Raw genomic sequence first — 20,524 nt, forward strand, 5'->3', positions numbered from 1 at the left:
TTGCCTTGCATGTCACAGGAGGCACAGGCCAATCTTATGGTACACAAATAGGCAATACTAAAGTATACACATACTCTCAACAGACAGATTGTGGGGACAAGATAGCATACCTTCCCACCTGCCCAACTGTCACAGGCGGAATGAGCCAAAGCTGGAGGCGCTATGTCAAGTTTCATGTGATACCCAACAGCCAACCAGGGTTATGCCCCGAAAAATGTTCTTACAAAACAGAGACGCATTCTTCCTGCTATGACTCAGTGCAGGAATGCATGGGAAAAGATAATCAGACTTATTTCACTGCCATATTTCAAAGACCTAATGCTGGAAGTTTTGGAGGCAAGGGGTCCAGCATCCCATAAGTCCTAGGAAATTCAAAATATGCCCAGGCCTCATGCAGTGGCACAATTGGTAGCCCAGTGTTCTGGAGCAAGGTAACCCTGATACACATTTCAGATGGTGGCAGACCCCAAGACAAGGTTAGAGAACTTCAAGTACAAAAACACATAGAGCGAATTATAGAACAAATGTTCCCCAAGATAAATTATCATCCCCTGGCTCTCCCCAAGTAGAGAGGTATAGATCTAGATACCCAGAACTTAGATATCTTAGAAGCCACTTATATAGCCCTTAAAGTTTCTAACCCTGATTTGGTTAAAGGCTGCTGGCTGTGCATGACCCTAGGCACATCCATGCCCCTCACTATTCCCTCAGATTTCACCCCACATAACTTTGCAAATCTTAATTGTAGTGCCAGCCTCCCCTTTAGAGTGCAGCCTGTAGGTTTCAGAGATTTCCTCTGCCTACAGGGAAGTTTTCATAACGATACCTCTGACATTGATGTTGGGTTTGTCACCTTCACTAATTGCAGTTCTATAATTAACTGGACCACCCCTCTTTGTCCGACTACAGGACAAATATTTGTCTGTGGGAGAAACTTGGCTTTCACATCAGCTGCCAATTGGACAGGGTTGTGTGTCATGGCTACCCTACTACCTAACATAGATGTTATATCTGGAGATGAGCCTGTTCCCATTTCCAGTCTTGATTACATTACAGGTCATACTAAGAGAGAAGTGCAGTTTATTCCCCTGCTGGTAAGACTAGGGATTTTGGCAGCCCTGGCGACAGGGACTGTGGGACTAGGAGTCGCAGTGCAACAAACTTTACAGTCAGCTTACTGATGATCAGGCATTGTCTAGTACTCTTCAGGACAGTCAAGATCAAATAGATTGATTAGCTGAGGTAGGGGTTAGACCTCCTAATGGCAGAGCAGGGAGGGATCTGTTTGGCATTACAGGAACACTGCTGCTTCTATGTGAACAAGTCCGGCATTGTTTGAGACAAAATTAAGAGACTAAAAGAAGACATGGTAAAAAGAAGAAGAGAGCTATTTGAAAGCTCTCTCTGGAGCTCCTGGAATGGAATCCTGCCTTATCTTCTTCCCTTGCTCGGACCATTACTTGGACTGTTAATTTTACTTTCATTAGGCCCTTTCCTTTTAAATAAATTGATGGTTTTTGACAAACAACAGGTGGATGCCATAAAAATGCAACCTATACAGGTCCATTACCACAGGCTTGAAATGGCTGAGAGAGAAAATTACACAGAGCCTGCTAAATCATTTGATGATTAATGCCTTGTGAAAGCATGCTGTCTGCCCCATTTCTCTTACCTTGGTGCGATATACTGCATAGCTAGAGATGGGCAACTGGACCTCACATGTGCTAACCAACTGTCTCCTAAGACAGGAGCTGGGCCTGTTGCTGCCCTGCCTCCAATGACGGATAAGGCAGAATTGGCCCCGTGTGAAAGAGTCCTGACCCAAGACAGGCACAGTCTCCTCAAGGATGCAGCCTCTTATATTTTAAAGTAAAAGGGATCCTGTGGGAAACCCCGAAATTGGCCATCATCTTATGTTAATAAGACAACAACCATCTAATGTTAAGTTTCTATTTAGTAGTTGAGTTTCCATCTCTCCTCACCTAGCCTGTCACATGTCCCTGTGGTTCAGCCCGTGCAGCGATTATGCTAATTAGCCCATCTTATGGAGACAGATAATCACTAAGTTTTTGTTGGATCATTGAACAGAATGGTTTGCACTGTCATTCTTTGATTGCCTGTCCATTTTTTATGCTTTGATTTTGTAGTTTGAACAACTACCTTTAAGATAATAATATGTAATTTATCAACTAGTGATTTCTTAGTGTTATTTTGAAATTCTGTTTTATTTCTACCCTTTTTCTGTTTTGTTTTTTCCTTTAAATAAAAAATAAAGTAAAAGCAGTAAAATAATAATTAGCTTCATATGTCAATATTAAAAGAGATTCATAATATAGGTTTATAAAGTTATTTTCTGTACTTTTATTGATGGATACTAGTGAGACTTGACAATGTACTGAAATGTTAGACTTCAAGTAGTAATAAACCAAGTATTTGTGTAAAGAAAAAAAAAATAAAGAACAAATTAGAGAAAAAGAGAGAAGATGTAAACTGTCGATATCTGAATGAAAGAAAAAAACCTCACAATAACCTCTAGAGATGTTTTAAAGAGCAACTAAATGGTATTAACAGCAACTTATTAGAAACACAGCAATTCTAAAGAAATGGTTACACGGAAGCTAAAACTTCCAATGTAAATGAAAGACACAACCAAAGCTCACCCAAGAGAATTAGATAACTAGAACACTACTATATCAGTTCAGCTTATTGAATTTATATTTAAAATTTTAATGAAGAGTACTAAGTTATATTCAGTGGTTAATCAAGCCAATAATAGAAAGAAAAGATTACACAATTCTTTGTGTACTATTCCACACAATATAAGGAAAGGAAATACTTCCCAATTCATTTTAAAAGGCTACCATTAGTCAGACAACTAAACCAGACAGAGAAATTATAAGAAAAGAGAACAAGTCAACATCCTGCATGGACAAAGGTATATCAACAAAATGCTACACATTTAAACCCAGTAACAGAAGAACAGAATAAGATATCACAATCTCGCAGGATTTAGCTTTGTAAGAAGAATAAGACAACAGGTATTACCTGACTTACTGATGCATTTTATTCCAAAAAATTTGTTCAGAGTACAATAAAGGTCGTCAGTGCAGACACACTGTTTAAACTGGAAACTGCATTCCACCAAGGACTGGATGGTCAAATTACAGAGTGATAAATCAGTTACCGCACAGGAGTCACCAGGATTGCATAAAGATACAGCAAGCACTTCACATGCTAATTTGAGTATGATTTTAGTGTTTTTTCCCTGAAATGCTTTTAATGTGTCAGTATCCATATGTGTGATAATATCATTCAGGGTTGCTGAAAATTGTTCACGTAAGTGACTTTTTAATGTACTTTTTCATGAGAACCATTCAGCATTGTAAAATATCTTTGTCCCTAAAGAGGATGGCAAGTTTTGCTGTCACTATGCTTGAGATGCCCTTGTGCAAGGTGACTTATTTCTCTAGATATTTTGTCAGTTGAGCAATTTTATTTTTTTATTTTGTGTGTCATTCAAAGATTATGTTGAAAAATGTGTAGGTGACACTAGATTGATTATGAAAAACAAAGTGATCCTGGCACTTAGAAAGCACTCAACACATTTTATTAAAGAAATGAAAAAGTTGTTGTAACTATCAATATTTCTTTTTCCATTTTAATTTCAAAAATCATACTTTTCTAGTTTTATTTCATTCATTATTCTCGACAAACTACTTGAGTTCATTTCATTTGTGCATTTGAAGATATTTCTATTTCATATCCATGCATGAAATTATCATGAAAATATTACTGAAGTTTACTGCAAATGACTCTCTGGTCATATAAGAAAATATATAAACAAAACTTCACAATGCAAACTTTAAAATGATTCATAAAATACAGCAAGGAGTCTCATCATCAAATCACGTAACAGATTTTTTTGGTCATTTTTTTGTCCTTATCTTAAAACTATTGTGTTACTTTTAGGAAAGCATAGCTTTGAAATTATTTTTCCTACAGTACAATATTATTGGGCTACATAGCTATGATTTTCCTTCGAGTGAAAATATTCCATGTCCTGTACCAGAGGCAGAGAAAAGGAGAAACTTCCTCCTTTTTCAGCATCTCCGGTCTCACAAAGTCAGGCCGTTGGGCAGAAAGCCTTCTGCGGGACACTGCACCCTGGCATTGCTAGAACCACAAATTTCTGATTTTTAACCCAAGGCAATGAAAGGTAAAGGAATCAAGAATGCATAGGAGAGAATCATGAGCATAAAAAAGATGGAAAAACAGAGTAAACCATAGGAGAAACATTTTTATTTTTCTTTCTAAATTTCCCTTATAGTTCCATAAAGTTCACCAGATTTTGATAGTTATAATATTCATATAATACTGGATGATTTTTCATGTTACAGCACTGTTTTGAATAATTTTGTTGTAACAATGTTAGAACAATGGCCTGCTACATAATTACTTTACTGTATCTATCTTTAATTAATAGTCTATCACCCTCTTATTCAGTATTTATTCAGTTACTTGAATATTCATATGTAATTTTTAAATAAATACTAGTCATCTTTCAGTCTTCACACTCTCATGAATCCTTCTTCAAATGTTTGGAATACATGATAAAGTAAAAGTAAAAATACTCTTTAATTTGTTCTCAGTAAACTTGGAATGGAAAATAGTGTATATGTTGCAAAAATATAAAATATATTATTCAAATATATATGCATAATATAATCACTAGTATTCTTGCTATTTATTGAAAAATTTGTGTATAAGCAAAATGATATTTTACTTGGAAAATATTTTTCTCTTATTCTGAGAAGCACTAGTATAATTGTAATATTATCCACATGAGATATGCAAGAAAATTACCTGAAATGTTGTACGAAGTTGCCCTCAGTCTCAATATATCAGGTTCCAGTAAAAGCAAGTAATACTCTTTTGTAATTAAATACCCTAATCAGTGATTGAAGGTGAATCAACTAAACGCTGATTAAATAAGATATTTATAGAAAAACTAGCTTTTGTTTTCGAATTGTGTTAGTCATTATGAAATTTTATGTTTATCTTTGTAAAAAGAAGTCAGCTCCTATCACTTTAGCAGATAACTGTACCTGAAATGTTGCAGGCATCTTTCGCTATTCTCCAAGCATGTTTACATGGAGTTCCATCACGGAGGCATTGCTGCCTTAGATATGCACAGTCGTTGTTTGGAAAAGCAGATTTATTTTCTGAGCTGAGTCCCATAGCTTGAACAGCAAAAGAATAACAAGAAGACAAATTTCAGTGTGACAACTTGGTGTCCATTTTCTCCAAACCTCAGCTACAACTAATAAAAGCTGAATTATAGGAAATAATGTTTGTAAAAGAAGTGAGTCTTAATCTTTCCTTTAGCTTTTAATCTGTATTTTTCTTATGCAACATTCTTACATAAGCTGCATTTTTTCTCTTTCATTCACTCCTTAATTTATTATTTATGAGTACTATTCTTCAGTTATATCTAGTCACTTCCTTAGTGTCCTGTTTCATACTTTCAAGGCTTTCTTTTTGCCAGTAGTCATCTTATGGACTTACTTGATTTTGATACTATCTCTTTCATTGGTAATAGTGGTAATTAATCTTGATTCTGTCAACTTGATTTACTTAGGAGTCTCCTACAGGACAGATAAGCATATTTCTGTGTATGTCAGAGGTGGCCATCAAGGCTTGACTTCAGATACTATGACTGGTCCTTGGATCCTTCCTAAGCAATTTTCTTACTCCATATCCTTTTGCTATGATGTTCTTGACTTGGTTGCAAGCCACATGGACTAACTCCCCTGAAAATACAAATCACATTAAATTTCTCCTCCTTTAAATTGTGGGTATCAGATATTATATCCCAGGGAATGGAAAAATTACTAATATAGAAAATCGGGTCCAAAGAAGCAAGATTCTTGTTGGGATTGGACCTAGTCATACTGCCTAGAACCCTTTGGGAATGGTTCTGGAGGAATGTAGAGATATGGGCTGGAGAAAGACTAGAAGGTTGCAGCAGGGCCCGTCAAGTCACTTCTGCTCAAAAGACTCTGCATCAATAAGAATTTGGGTGATAAATACCAGGTTGATGAGTTTTCACTTAGGAGTCAGGATTCTTTGGAGAGATAGATTAGTGGTCAACTGAGTTATATTCTGGTAAAAAAAAAATAAAAAAAGATGGTCTACATTTTTGCCCATGTGCCAAGGCATGTCAGGAAGCTGAGATTAAGAACAGCGAATAACTGATTTGCTGGAGGAAATTTCAAAGCAGCCCAACATTCAGGCTGTGCCATGGGTATAGCTGACTTTTTAAATCCAAATTATAGGGGTAATAAGAAAAAATTAGAGTAGAAAATTTTTAAAAACTTAAATATTGGCTTAAGAGCAACCTTGTAAAATTGAATTGTGATTGCTGAAAAGATTAGACTACTGAAAAAGAGAACAAGTTCTTTTTACCGAGACAAGAGGAAAGATATGAGGGAAACTCAGAAAACAGCAAGAACCTACCCATAAAAGGCCAAAGAGTACAAAAGTATCAAACTTTCATTTGAGAACAGATCCCTGGGAAGCTTCCTTAGAAAAGGTCTCCTGTGGAACTGATTGTGTGCCCCAAGCACTAGACATATCTGGTAAGACTTAATGTTTGCCTGTTGACTTTTGGTCTTCTTTGGTCTGATTATTTTTTATCCCTTTCTTCTTTTGTTCTGGAATGGCATAGTTTATCAGTGCCATTACTGATCACACTCATATAACTTGATTTCATTTAAAGGTGTTAAGAGTTTGCCTGGAATCTCAGAAGTCTTTCACTCTGATCTTTGAAAACTGCTGAGACTGTTGAGACTTTGGAGAAGGGATTACTGCCTTTAGGTTGTATGCAAGATTACTGTATCATATTGGCTGATATTATTAACTTCGTATTGGGTTCATTTGGTGATTAATTATGATCTAAGGAGATGTATTTGGCTGTCAAGTTGGCAAGTGATGGGATGTGATAAAGCAAATTGTCAACTTGATTAGCTTGGGAGCAGCCCAGGGGATTAGTTAAGCACACGTCTAGGTGTGTCCACGTGGAGGTGTGACCTCATGTGCTGTGTGGGCCCTCGTCCCTTCCTCTCAGGCACTGCTGGCTGTTCTGTCCCTGGCCACCATGGGCTAAGTAGCTCTGCTCTACCACGCGTACATCGAGGTGCTTCTGCTTGGCAGCCAGTTAACTGCGAGCCAAACTTTTTGTCCTTTACCAGGTGGGATTGGAGATCGTGCTTAGCAGTGAACAATGATTAATCAGACAACAATCTCTTCTAGAGCTCTTGATGTTTATCCACTTGTTGTATTCTTGCCACAGTGAGCTTTTCTTAAGAGTCTCTTAATCTTTATTAAAACATATTTTAATTTAGGTTCGGTTATGATGCCTTTCCTATTGTCCTTTTTGCATTTTCTGTGCAAAAATTCATTCTTTGATAGATTAAAATAAAATCTATTAAACTGTATTTTAAGCTCTGTTATCATGTCTTTCTTATTCTTCCTTTTCTATGGACAACTTGATTCTCTCTTGCTTTGAACTAAAATTTAGGCTAGGAATTCTCAAGAATGTAAAACAATCAATATTTTCTAATATTCCACTCATAAACAGAAAAACTGTTTTCTCTTTTTGAAAGTCCTAGAAAAACTTTTTAGCTCAAGATTTTCCAGAAATTCTTCTGAAATGCTCACCGAAAAAAGTTATATTTTAATATTAATAAGATGAAGAATGCTGCCCAGTAGGTCATCCCACCAAAGATGGACACAATTAATTAGTATATTAAGTGCTCTAAGTTTAGAAAAATCACTCCCTGCTTCCTCGATTTCTTTGACGAGAGAAACTGCCCTTATCACAGGACTGTTTATGTGATATTAACAAGAACTGTGAAGAATACAGTGTGAGAAATATTTTGGTCCTAATGAAGTTAAAAGTGAATTCTCTCCTTCATTCAGCCTGGCTTTAAGATTGACTTAGAGGTCACAATGGAAACGAAGGCCTTTGACTTCCCAATAGAAGTCGTAGGTGGCTGTAATTATTGTATGTTTTGTTATACTACTGCCTGATGCACAGAACTTAAGATCTTTTAAATTTCTCTGTATTGTAAAAATAAGAATGAGGAAATACTAGAAATCAATGGAAGAATTAAGGAAATATTTTGTAAATTAGTACAAGAAGCAAAATTTTGGAACATTGTGGAACTGTTATTCAATCCAAAGAAAAAAAATGAAAGGATTATTTTCCTTCTAAACTAATTTTTTCTACTTCATTTATTTTCCTTCTTAATTTAACATGATTTTAAATAATCTACCCTATTGTCTTGCTGTCAGGCATGCCTTTTTTTATTATTATCTATTAGCTTAAGGCAAAGAACCCTCAGATATATCTATTAATATCCAGTTTTATAATCACTGCTTTCTTTTATCCTGAATTCAGTTCATAGACTCTCAAAATGTTGTTGAATACATAAATATAGTATATACATAAATATTTCTCTAATTACACATAGAGCAGATGCTCACATATTCTATGTTAAATGCAAATGAATTCTTTTTCTCCATTTTGTTATATTACATTCATAATATCTAATATCAGAGAAATAAACTGGTATTTCCATAAAAGTTGACCAAAATATAAAGCATTTGATATGGTATTATTTTACTTTACTAAATGACTCCTAGTCAGTAAGTGAGAAGTTGAAAATGAAGTAAATTGAATGGTTTAAATTGATCTCTGTTTTATTTAACTTCCAAACAACATAGATGCTAATATGAAATTTGTTATCTTTTAATGTGTAAATATGGGAGGTTTCATTTCCAAAAAATTTTAGCACATGTATGATTTTATAAATCCCAATAATAACTCAGAATTATGAACTATTTCTACAATGAAACACAATTTGAGTAGCTGAAGTAATTCTTACCTTGTACATTTCCTATGAAGTTAGAAATAAATGAGTAAAGTAATACATTTTGAAGAATATTAGATTCTTTGAAAGTATAAATTTGTTATTATTTCTTATTATAAGCTCATATTAGATGGGACCATAATCAGTTTACAAAGAGTCAGCATGTGATAAATTCAGGTACACCAGAAAGACAGTTCACTTACCCAGGAAAATAAACACAATCATGCCAGAAACCCTGGGGCCGTCCCCGAAGCAGGCAGATGCTGGTCTAGCCACCTTCCCAGCAGGAAGCGTCCAGCGTAAGGTGCCAGGTCCTGCTTTCTATCCCTACGGTCATTACCAATTCAAGACAGCGTCAATGACGTCACTCTTTCCTCACCAACCTTTCCTGCGCCACGAACTTTCCTAATCATATTCAAATTTAATTATTTTTCCTGAGTGTGCTAATTTTGGATATTATTTTTCCAAGAAAGTCCACAAACCAAGAGAAATAACACACACTCAGAACATTCATAAAGTTATTTTCCCCCTCTTCAGTTAGAAGTCCACAAATAATATCTCCAAAGTGTACAAATATCATAGGAGTCTACAAATAATTAGATTATACCCAATGACCTAGTTATAATTTAGCAAAAGAATTATAATGAATGAAATTAATCATTTTTCCTTTTAAAGATACTGAAACTCTAAATTTGTTTCATATCCTCTACTACTGTGCTTTTCCACATAAGCCAAGTCAAAATGAGTTAATGCAGATATGGAATGTAGTAACCCACAGAGACTGAATGCAAGGCTCAGAGAAGACTAGACCGGTAGGCTGGGTCCTGTCACTCAGAGGTAGAGGAGGTACCTAAGGTGCCATACCTGCTTACCACACACAAAATAAGAGTCATTCACTAAGGCAATGTCATCTATGCACTTTCCTCAGGGAGCTCCCAACAGAATATTATCAAGGCAAATTTTTAAAAATATTACAAAGACAATTGATCATATTGAAGTCTGGATATCAAAAGCTCATGGTAAAGTAACACCTATGTTTTGTTAGTGAGAGACTAAATATGAAGATCTAAATGGTTCTAATAATACTATAATTTCAACATAGTGATGATCATAAATCCTAATTGGAGATATTTTTGCACAAGTGAAAAGGTTGGATAAAAATATCTGTAATTTCTAGGGATGACAAAGATAGCATAGGAAGTACTGAATTTCAATGAGTTCAGTAAAAATAGAACAGAACAGAGCCAGAAGCAAATTTGCAGACATGGCAGATAAATAAAGCCTAGTCAATGTCAATGAAAATAATACTCCCAATTCTCTTTTCAAATGGCAGTGACTATTGAACCGGAGCATTCTAGAGGTGAGAGTAAATACTAAAATCATCAATTTCTATAATTTTAAATGATAATTATGTAACTTTGAATATATTTATGTTTCAAATAAAATGCTATAACTATGTAGATGAAAGAAAAAGTAGAATTGTTCTTCTAGGAAATTGGACAAGAACCCAAACTCTGATTTCTCTTCACAACTCATGACAGCTGACATGGAAGCATCCAAAGTTGCTTGACTTCCCATTCATAATTCCTTTATCTCACTTACTTGCTTAATTTTCTCAGAAAGAAATGTTTTTACTGCAATTAAAGGCAATGCACAGAACTAGGTGGCTTTCCTGTGCCTAGGAGAAAATATTGGACATCTGAAACTCAGAGGAGGGGTTCATTTTGGCCCCTGGTTTTTAAAGGACTGGGTGCACAGCTGGAGCAGGTGAGTGGCATGGTGGAGGGGTCATGCCCAACCCGGGGCAGCAGTAAAGCTGAGAGATAAGAGGCCACGGGGAACCAAAGTGCACCCTTCAGGTCCAGTCCCACTGGCCCCAACTCATTGCTGAGTGTGAGACCTTTCGGGGCCATTCTAGATCCAAACCAAAGCAGGTCCTAAGCCTCGCAGCTGGAGAATAGATATTCAACAAATGTGTACTAAAATCTGCCATGTAAGACTGGAAAGCTGAGATAAGGAATGGCCCTGGTTTCATGCGTCATATTAACTAGGGTTCCAATAGAATGGAATACAACAGGAAGAAAGAAGGAAAGAGAAAGAAAGAAAGAAAGAAAGAAAGAAAGAAAAAAAGAAAGAAAGAAAGTACTGTGAAAATAAAGCCAGAGCACAGCATTGACAAATACCCATTTATAAAAACACATTTCCTTTCAGAAAATAAAGCTGTTTAAACTTTGTACTCAATAACACTTTCTTTTCGCTGACTCTCCCTGTATTCCCCTTGTACTTATCAACTTAAAATTCTATAAAATAGTCTCTTCTGGAGGAGAGGAAGTCTGATCAGCCTCAGCCTTAGAGTCAACTTGAAATTCTCACTTCTTGAACAAAAAATGTTCTGATGATGTGTCCCTTGGCTTAAGAACTGTAAATGCGGTTCTAAGATATTGAGCAATAAAATAATACATGTGGTATTGTTTTTTGGTTTGGAGAAGGAAAAACTTGTAGGTTTTTTTTTTTTTTTTTTTTGTTTTGCATGTGCACCTTAACAGGAAAATGTATGTGCAATGTAATTGAGTCAACCTGATCTGATATTTGATGACCTCACCCTGGACTAACCACAGGGCTAATCCTAATGCTAACTGATGGCAGGGGGCTGTGCTTTGGAAACAGGGCAGCCAGGGAAGACTGAGAAACAATAAGGAGACAAGAATCTAAGATGTGTTCTCAGGCCAGATGACTATGGGTAACATTTATACCTAAAAAAGGGACCAGAATCTATTGAACAGGTAAAATCAGGCTCCAATGAATGTTAAACAGGAAGTAACTAGTTTGGTCTTTAAAAAAAAAGTTGTGTGGTCAGTGCTACAGAAGATCATGTGATAGAAGAATAGTTATTCTCCAGCTGACGGAAACTTGATAAGGTTTGAATTAAGAAATAGTTTCAACGAGGAAAAGATATTGGATGGCAGAGGAACAAGAGAAGAGGAGAAAACCAAGATGAGTCCTGGGCTGATTAATTTTCTCCTTGCTCAGACAAAATGCCCAATCCCCAAAGTTAAAGGCAAAAAGGTTTATTTGACTCACTGTTGAGGTTTCAAGCTACAATCATCTAGCTCCGAACCAAGGTAGCATGCAGAGGGGCATCACAGAGCAGGAATAATTCATGTGGGTAGAAGGTAGCAAAGCAAGCAAGAAAAAAGACAAGCTTTTTTCTGCCCCTTATATTGTATCCACACTACCAAGATTAGGGCAGTGCCAAGCCAATCAATAGACGGACTTAGTAATCACCCATCCTTAACCTAGCATTGTACCATGAATCCATGACACACTGTAGATTAAGCCATCTCTGAAAAAAGGTCCACCTGTGACCACATGAGGCTTTGTGGGGCCATCTAGACACAAACCATAACGATCGTTTTGTGTGTGATTTGGTGTTGGCTGATACCATTTATCAAAGAACTTGGTATACAATTCAGTGGTCTATATACGATATAACTATATCCATTGAAAAGGCTAGAATTAAACAATAGTTTCAATGCTCTATATTGTTATGGGGAAGATAAACTGCTGATCTCTAAAGGGATAAAAAATACTCTATAAAACTAATACAGCCCTTGGGGGAATCACTGCTATACAGTTCTGGCTTTCAATCTAATAAATTTTGAAAAATGGATCCATCCTTAGGATCTTACTAACATTAAAACAGGTCATGGATATGGAAGTATTAATATTATTACCAATTTATTAATTCACAAAAAGAAATGTCATTACTAACTACTATATTTTTTTCAAGTATATATGACAATAAGAGAAGGGTAGGTGAACAGGGATTTAAATCATGAAGGGTTAGTTCTTTAACTGATTTTATATAACAAAAACATTTGGTGGCACCAGATTAATAATAATTGATAATCTCCATGTATCACTCTCCTTAAGGTACATGCCATACTCCTGCCTTCCTTCAGCATATGAATATGCTCAGTCATATCAGCCCATCTGGCCTGAAAAAGTGTTGCTCTGTTTGGCTAATGATGGACATATACCTGAGTGCTTAGACTGATGAACTCTGTAATGTAAGTTCTGATAGATGGACCTTCTTTCAGTTCATGAAGCGCACCTTTACTTTAACATACTATCTTGGGGTTTTGTTTTTGTGAGACAGGGCTTCACTATGAAGTTCAGACAGGCCTTGAACTCACCATTTAGCCCAGGTTGGTCTCAATCTCACAGCAATCTTCCTACTGCTGGGATTACAGGTGTGCTCCACTATGCCTGGCTAACATGCTATCTCTTGCTTTGGCAAGGTATATTTGAAAATTTTCACAGCTGAATCTTATTTACAATTGGGTTAACCGTAAGGGTAACTCATGCTTCATATCTCTAGTAAATGTATGGCATGGAAGGTTTTGTCTATGAAGCAGCTAACATTCTTGTCTGAAAACAGGACTACTGCATCTGGCTTTGAAGTGGTTCTGGAATTTCTGTTAGATCTGATTTTCAGCAACTGGTGACACCTCTTAGCATGGTCTGTCAAAACCAGCTATCAAAGTGCATTCTTCAGTCTTTTAATCTCCTTAACTCCTTATCTGCTTTCTGTTTTCCACTTCATATTAACTTTAGATGGTTCTGTATATGCTAATCATCACCAAGAAAAGATGTCATGTACCTTCCAAAGCAGCAAAGCAAAATAATCAAGGGGTGGAAGGGTGACTTCCTGTAATTGCAGGATATAGTAGCTTCTTGTTTTTTTCCCAGCTCACACTACCATAATAGTTGGATTACTATATAAAAATCTAGGATTCAAGGCAGTTTGATTTAATGGTGTCTGTATAACCTGACTTTTGGGGACCATTCTATAGCTTTTCTTGAAGTTTTTAATTTTCTTCTGCCTGTTTTGCAATTACGTCCTTGTTCCACATTCATTTGTTTTACTGTTGTTGCCGCAGCTGTTACTGATGTGTAAACATCACCCCCAAGCAGCGCTGTTTTGAGGGGGCTGGAATTGAGGGGCATGGCTGGATGGTCCTGCCCAGCAGCTCTCTATAGCTTGCAGCCAGTCAGAATTACTTCAGAATGAAGATCTTAAAAGCCTCTGCATTACTTGCCATGCCTGGGAAACCTCAAGCCACTAAAAGTATGCTGTCTCTGCAGGGTATCCACATGGTCTGTGTACCATAGTGACTTAGGGGAGTTCAGTGTCTCCCCAGTTCTGCCCTATGGTGCATGTCCCAAGAAAGTCAGGTCAGTGATGAAATTACTGACTGTGCCCTTCAGTTTTTCTGCTGTTACAATGAAATCTCCAAGGCTGGCCACCTCTATAAGAAGTTTATTTAGCAGACAGTTCTGGAAGTGGATCAACGGCTGCTCAGTGTGGCCTCTGGTGAGGGTCTAGGGCCCAGTGGCATTGGGACTGGAGTGCATACTCAAGGGAAGAGTCTGCATATGTAGTTTGGAAGCCAGAAAGGCTAGAATCCCTGTCCCCCCTGCAGGTGCTGCCCGGTGACCTGAGGACCAAGCTTCCCACATACGAGTCCTTGGGGACAAATTCAAACCATGACTTTTATGAATTAGCCTGAACACACATGTGCCACTTCATTGCAGTCTGTTGTTAGAGGCCACTAGAAAGTTCTGCTTAGTGTTGAGGTAGGAGGCATAGATCCCTTCCCCATCCCAACAGAAGAATATCAGTGTTGCAAAAGCAGCCTGGAAGATTAACATACAATGTGCTTAAGAAAACAGAACGCTTAAATTAAATTTAAAAATAAAAGAAAGAAAACTTCTTACTGCAAAAGACACATTGCCATTAATTTCCTCAGACCAACCTCCCGGTATACACAGTTTTAACACTTTCATCTTTCTGGTATTTTGACCTTGGGGAAGAACAGAGTTACTCAGGTTGCCTTCCTGGCTTGACTCAATCAATTTAGGACACAGAAGGGACAGGAAACTACTGCTTCAGAAAGTGGCAAGAACAACAGGGAAAGCACACCTGAAACAAGTGTTCTGAAGGTGATGACGGCAATGCATTTTATAGTATAATAATTATTTTTAATACTTAAACATTTACTGTACTTTTTATCATGTCTCACACACTGGTGCAGTCATCTTAGACAAACACTCTGACACCTTCTGTGCTGCAACACTGTCTCACCTAAGCCCCACTTTAAGTAGATTCCTTCTCTTTAAAGTGAAGAAAAGCTTCTTTTCTAAATACCCCTATTGGTCTTAACCCTTGTCCTAACCCTGTTCCTATCCCTAGCTCTAACCCTAATCTTCCCTGGCCCTGGCCCCTAGCACCAAGTCTAATAACCAGTCAAGCACTGAACCTTTGAGGGGGCATGGGGCTGAGATGCAGGCTCTCTAAGAACTGGGCTGCTTGCTCACACTCACCCATGAGTTAGTCCTGTTACTCCACCACCTCCTTTGGGGACCTTTACAACACTTCACGCAGTCCCTAGGGTAGATTAGGGTTAGGGCTAGGGTTGGACCAGGGTTAGGACAAGGGTTAATCAGTTTTGCTTTGCACTGGGCTTCTCTAACTCCTCTTCCTCTTTCTATGTTGGAGAGAGAGACAGACCCAACGAGGGTGAGTCTGGGGACCCCTAGATCCCAGACCCACCAGACATAACTCATATATATTATCCTACTGTCATATAGTACTTCTTGAGATAAATATATCAGTGTTGCCTGGTAACTGTATTTTATCAAACTTTATTTTTCAAATTTTCTTCATTTCTTACTATTGCAAGTTCACAGAAGCTTGTGACAATGGTTTACACGTATTTACGATACTTTTACTTTTAATTTTAACTTGCTTAATAATAACATCTTACTTAGCTTTTGTTTGTATTTGCTTAGGATACCTTTACTCATGATTTTTGGTTACATGCTTCCTTATCTCTAAATATACTCTCTTTCAGTTTGAGGTGGTAAGGATCGAGCCCAGGGCTGGGTAGGTGCTAGGCAGGCAACCTCCCACTGAGCTAAGCTACTCACTTCCAGTCCTGAAAAAACCTGTTGCAGACAGTGTGACTACATTTGGTGTAGGAGTGTTCAATACAGTTATTTTTATTCGAAGTCACCCTATGATGACATTTTTCTTACTCTTACTGGTTTTGTTGAAATTCTTTTTGCCCACTTAATTCTGTAACTGTCTACCAACTTCCAGGATCATATCTTAAATCATTTAAAATATTTTAGTCTCAGACCATTATGAAGTTTTTGCTTAAGTATTACTCACTGTTGTCAAAGACTTTACCTTATGGTTTAAACACTTCCAGAAATTGCGGTGCTAGTGTAGATGGGTCTTATGGTTTTCTATTGGAACAATATGTTACTATTTTCCCTAATTTTATCTGAAGTATCAGTGATTTCAGTTCAAACCCTCTACCTCTTGGCCTTCCTTGTAGGTTGAAGTTTCCAGAAAAGCTTCTGAAGAGGGCGAAAGGCAGATGTTGCATATCTTCTTTTGTCTTTCTCTCTCCCTCTCTGCCTCTCCGTCTCACTATAATTTGGGCATCACAAATGCAGCTTCGGCTGTCACCTTGCTCAGGTAAAGTCTTGAAAGTGAAATTTTCTCCAAGAAAAGGGTTTGCAAACATAGGAGCTTCACATTCAGACTGAGACACACATACCCTGGGCCCCAGGCCCCTCTGGACAGCAAGTAAAACACAAGGAAATTTTAGTTTCTTTAAACAGCCCACTTGAATTTCCTGTTTTCTACAACTACTACTAATCCTATCACACAAATGATGGATTTTGACAGGGCCTCGCAAGCATACGTGCTTCTCAGCCATTTATGTCATCTTCCTTGACCTGTCTTTGTTGTTTTTGTTATTTTAGCTTGAAGTAACTTTAAAAATATCTTCCTTGGAAGTATTCTCTTTGACTCCTTAAATGTCCCAGAAATTCACCATTTGGTTTGGCACATTCTGGATTTGGAAGCCACGGTACCTGACTATTTTTTTTCCCTAACTAGACACAGAATCCTGAATCCAAGAAAAGCCAGAGGGAGCTGAAGTTGAGGATAAGGCAGGATGCTACAAATCTCAACTGTCTCAAGGTGGTCTTCTAGGAGGCAGACAACCAGTGGGAGCTGCAGACCTAAAGAGTTTCTGGACCTTGGACCCCGCACAAGTTTTAATGTCAGACACTCTGATGTGTACAATAGGAGACAATCAGAAGAGGTTACAATTCTGTCATCTGTACAACTTGGTAGGAACATTGAGAAAATGTAACAGTTAACAGCTTTACTGAAAAAATAAAATTATATTCTAAAAATAATAGGAGAAAATGTGGCCTGCTTTTCTTCTGTTTGCAGTAGATACCCACCCTCTCACTCACCAGCATACCCACAGAGGGGAGCAAGAGAGAGATCCCTCACACCACATACTTGCATGGCAAGGCCACATGCAACCAGAAAGTGTCCCGCTGAACAGGCTGCTGTGGGCCAGATGGTGGCAGATTCTTTTTTTTTTTTTTTTTTTTTAATTTTATTTAAGGAGAAAAGAAAAAAAAGCAGGGAAAGGGTACAAGTTATACAGATTTACAGAAAAAAAATGAACAGTAGGAAATCACTAGTTAATGGATTACATATTGTCATCTTAGAAATAATTGTTCAAGTCACAAAATTAAAGCTTGTAAAGTGGACATTCCATCAATGATACTGCAAACAGTTCTGTTCATTGATCCAATAAAACTCTGTGATATCATTTTCTATCTTATACACTTAAATATACATGCAGTTATATAGTTTAGAGCACTTTCTTTTCCTCTATTTTGTACCATGACTATTACACATTTTGGGTTTCATTGCTCCCACGGTTCTTATTACTTTTTTGGAAGAGAGTAAAACCAAATGTAACATAACAGAACAGAATCGGTCAAGTCAAAAGGGTGGACATAATAGATAATGTAAAAACATAATACAAGATGATCAACAATGGTTACCATAATGTCTCCCGCTATCTCTAATAGAATTGCCTATATCATTAGTTATAATACAATTGAACAAAACAGTAAAGAATAAAACCGACAAAATCAAAACATTGGAGACATTGTAGGTCTTCAAAAGTAGATAAAAGTCAACAAGAATGGGCGTCATAATGAATCTCATTATCTTCACAGCTGATGCCTAAACTTTCGAACCTGATACTATCCAGCAAAACAGAATAGGGGAACATCAGTTAAAAACCAGATGGTGAGAGTAATACAGGGCTTTAAATCAAGGTAATGAAAAGTCAAAGTGGGTTACTATAATATATCCTGCTATTTTTTTTCCTTTAATTAAAAGGATAAAGATAAAAAAGTAAATAATTGTCGATGTCGCTCCCGGCCGGCAGGAAGGACACACGACAAAGTCTGGCAGTGGACAACCTTTTCTTTTATTTTCTCTCCGTACAGCCTGCCCTGGGATCGCTCCCAGCCGAAGCCTCCTCTGGTCCGCTCCCCGCGGCTCCTTCCGGGCTTCGCTCCGAAGCCTCTACCCGTCCGCTCTCCGCAGCTCCTTCCGGGCTTCTACTTCCCCCCAGGGGTGGCACCAGTATATATACGGATACAGTGTCCAATCATATTAAAGTAAGCAAGGCAAGCTGATTGGCTAACATATTATTGAGCGGGTTGTTTACGCGGTAAGCAGGAAACTAACACACTCGATGGGAGGGGTAATCTAGCTCAGGCTTTGCTCTTTCCTACAGGCCTCACGTCTGCCAAGTAAGGCGACCGGGCTCGGGGCTGCGGCTCCCAACAAATAATGGAGTGGAGATTGAGATAAAAGAGGGCATAACAACGAAACAGTGCAGATCAAAACATAACCATTTAAGCAGAAGTGTTTCACCACCAGATAATCCTAACCTAAAAGTAGTTACCATATTGTTTCTTTCTTTGAAATCCTTGAGTACAACTTCGTATACTGTAGCATTAAGTATATCAAAACAACGTAAAACCATTCAAGAGAATGACAGCATTACAGAGTATTTAGAATCGACTAACAGAAAATGAACAATGGTTTCTGTATAATCTCCTTGTCTTTAAAAGGTTTTTGCTTATACTATTGTACATAATAAAATCCAATAAGATACAGCCTATTTAGACCATTGGAGACAGAAGGACAAAAGCTAGATGAGACTTCAAAACAAGATGATACGAAATCAGTATTACCTATTAAGATGTCATTTTCTCCAAAATAGCTGTTCCTATCATCCAATCTTCTCTGCCTCATTTCTGTTAAGCTCTTTTTCTGTCAGTAGCTGTCAGTTTGTCTTCTTTATTTTGTTCTCTGCTCCATTCGTTGTGGCCTCTCTGCCATTATTTCTGGATTCTTTGTATTTTTCTTTTTTTAGAATATCCTGCAATACTCTTTGTAGAGTTGAATTGGTGGTTGCAAATTCCCCCAGTTCCTCTTTATCCTGGAAGCACCTTGTTTTTCCATCAATTTCCAGGGACAGTTGTGCAGGATATCTCAATCTTGGCTGGAGATTATTATCTTTCAAAGCTTGAATTATTTCCCCCCACGCTCTTCGTGATTTGATGGTTTGTGCAGAGAAATCTGCTGTAATTCTGATGGGTGTTCCCTTGTAAGTGGTCTGTTTCTTGTCTCTTACAGCTTTTAATATTCTGTTCTTGTATTGAATTTCTGGAATTTTTATTATTATATGCCTGGGTGTTGCTCTGTTTGGGTTGTAGGTAGCTGGGGTCCTGTATGCCTCATACATCTGAGTATCTTTACCTTTTGCTAAATTAGGAAAATTCTCCTGGATTATTTCTGTGAGTAGCTTTTGTAGTTCACTTGTTTGTGTCCCTACTTCTTCTTTTATGTTCTTAATCCTTAAGTTATGGCTCCTCTTATCATCTTCTTGTCTTTGTATTATTGCTGTTTGTTTGTTTGTTATTTTTAAGAAGTTTTTCATTTCATTCTCCCATATTACAAGTCTGCCCTCCAGTTCAGATAGTCTGTCCTTAGTTTCTTTCAAGCTGTTATGCCAGTCTTCTATAGACTTCTTAGTATCTTGGTAGTCCCTTTGAACCTGCTTCACGTATTCTATGCTTTCTCTGTTTTCTCCATCAAACAATTCTCCCCTTTTTTTCTGTTCTTCCATTCCACCACCTGTTTTTTCTCGGATTCTTGACTGCCAGACTCACAGGTTGGTAGTCACAACTGCGTGCCTGAGCCAGCACAGCCAGAAGAGGGTGGCAGCCACCAGGTGGAGGAGAAGAGCAAGGGCGTAGCATACGGAGTGAACTCCACAGGTGACCATGACTCAACTTCTCATCACTGCAGAAGGAATGACGGCAAATTAACCAGGGGACAACAGATTTACCATTCTTTTTACAGTACCTAGTACTCTAATTTACTGGAATAACAGCTCTGTTTAAGTGGGTGATGGCTGGATCCATTGTAAACAGAGGTAAGCACTAATGCGATCTCTCTTACTCCCAAACCGTCATCTAGAAATTAATTCCAGCACTTATTTTCCAGGCCAATTTCCAATGCCTTGGTTTAGAGCCAAATTGTGTTTCTTCAGAGTAAGTACTTCTGTAAAAGCTTACCTGAGATTTAAATTTCATAGCCTACAGAAGTATTAATACACTTTTCA

General features: G+C 37.6%; 1 protein-coding gene across 1 annotated transcript in view; it reads right to left on the reverse strand.

Annotated features, from left to right (window-relative positions):
* Gfral (GDNF family receptor alpha like) overlaps positions 1-9,158 on the reverse strand; it is a 59,259-nt gene extending 50,101 nt beyond the window's left edge. The window contains 3 exon segments of the mRNA XM_063252420.1: positions 3,046-3,204; positions 5,106-5,240; positions 9,137-9,158. Of these exon segments, the coding sequence (XP_063108490.1) occupies positions 3,046-3,204; positions 5,106-5,240; positions 9,137-9,158 (316 nt within the window).
* Between the last annotated feature and the right edge of the window lie 11,366 nt (positions 9,159-20,524).

The sequence above is a fragment of the Cavia porcellus genome, unplaced genomic scaffold (genome assembly GCF_034190915.1).
Source record: "Cavia porcellus strain 051 isolate PalLab524CR breed Dunkin Hartley unplaced genomic scaffold, mCavPor4.1 scaffold_7, whole genome shotgun sequence".
Taxonomy (NCBI): domain Eukaryota; kingdom Metazoa; phylum Chordata; class Mammalia; order Rodentia; family Caviidae; genus Cavia; species Cavia porcellus.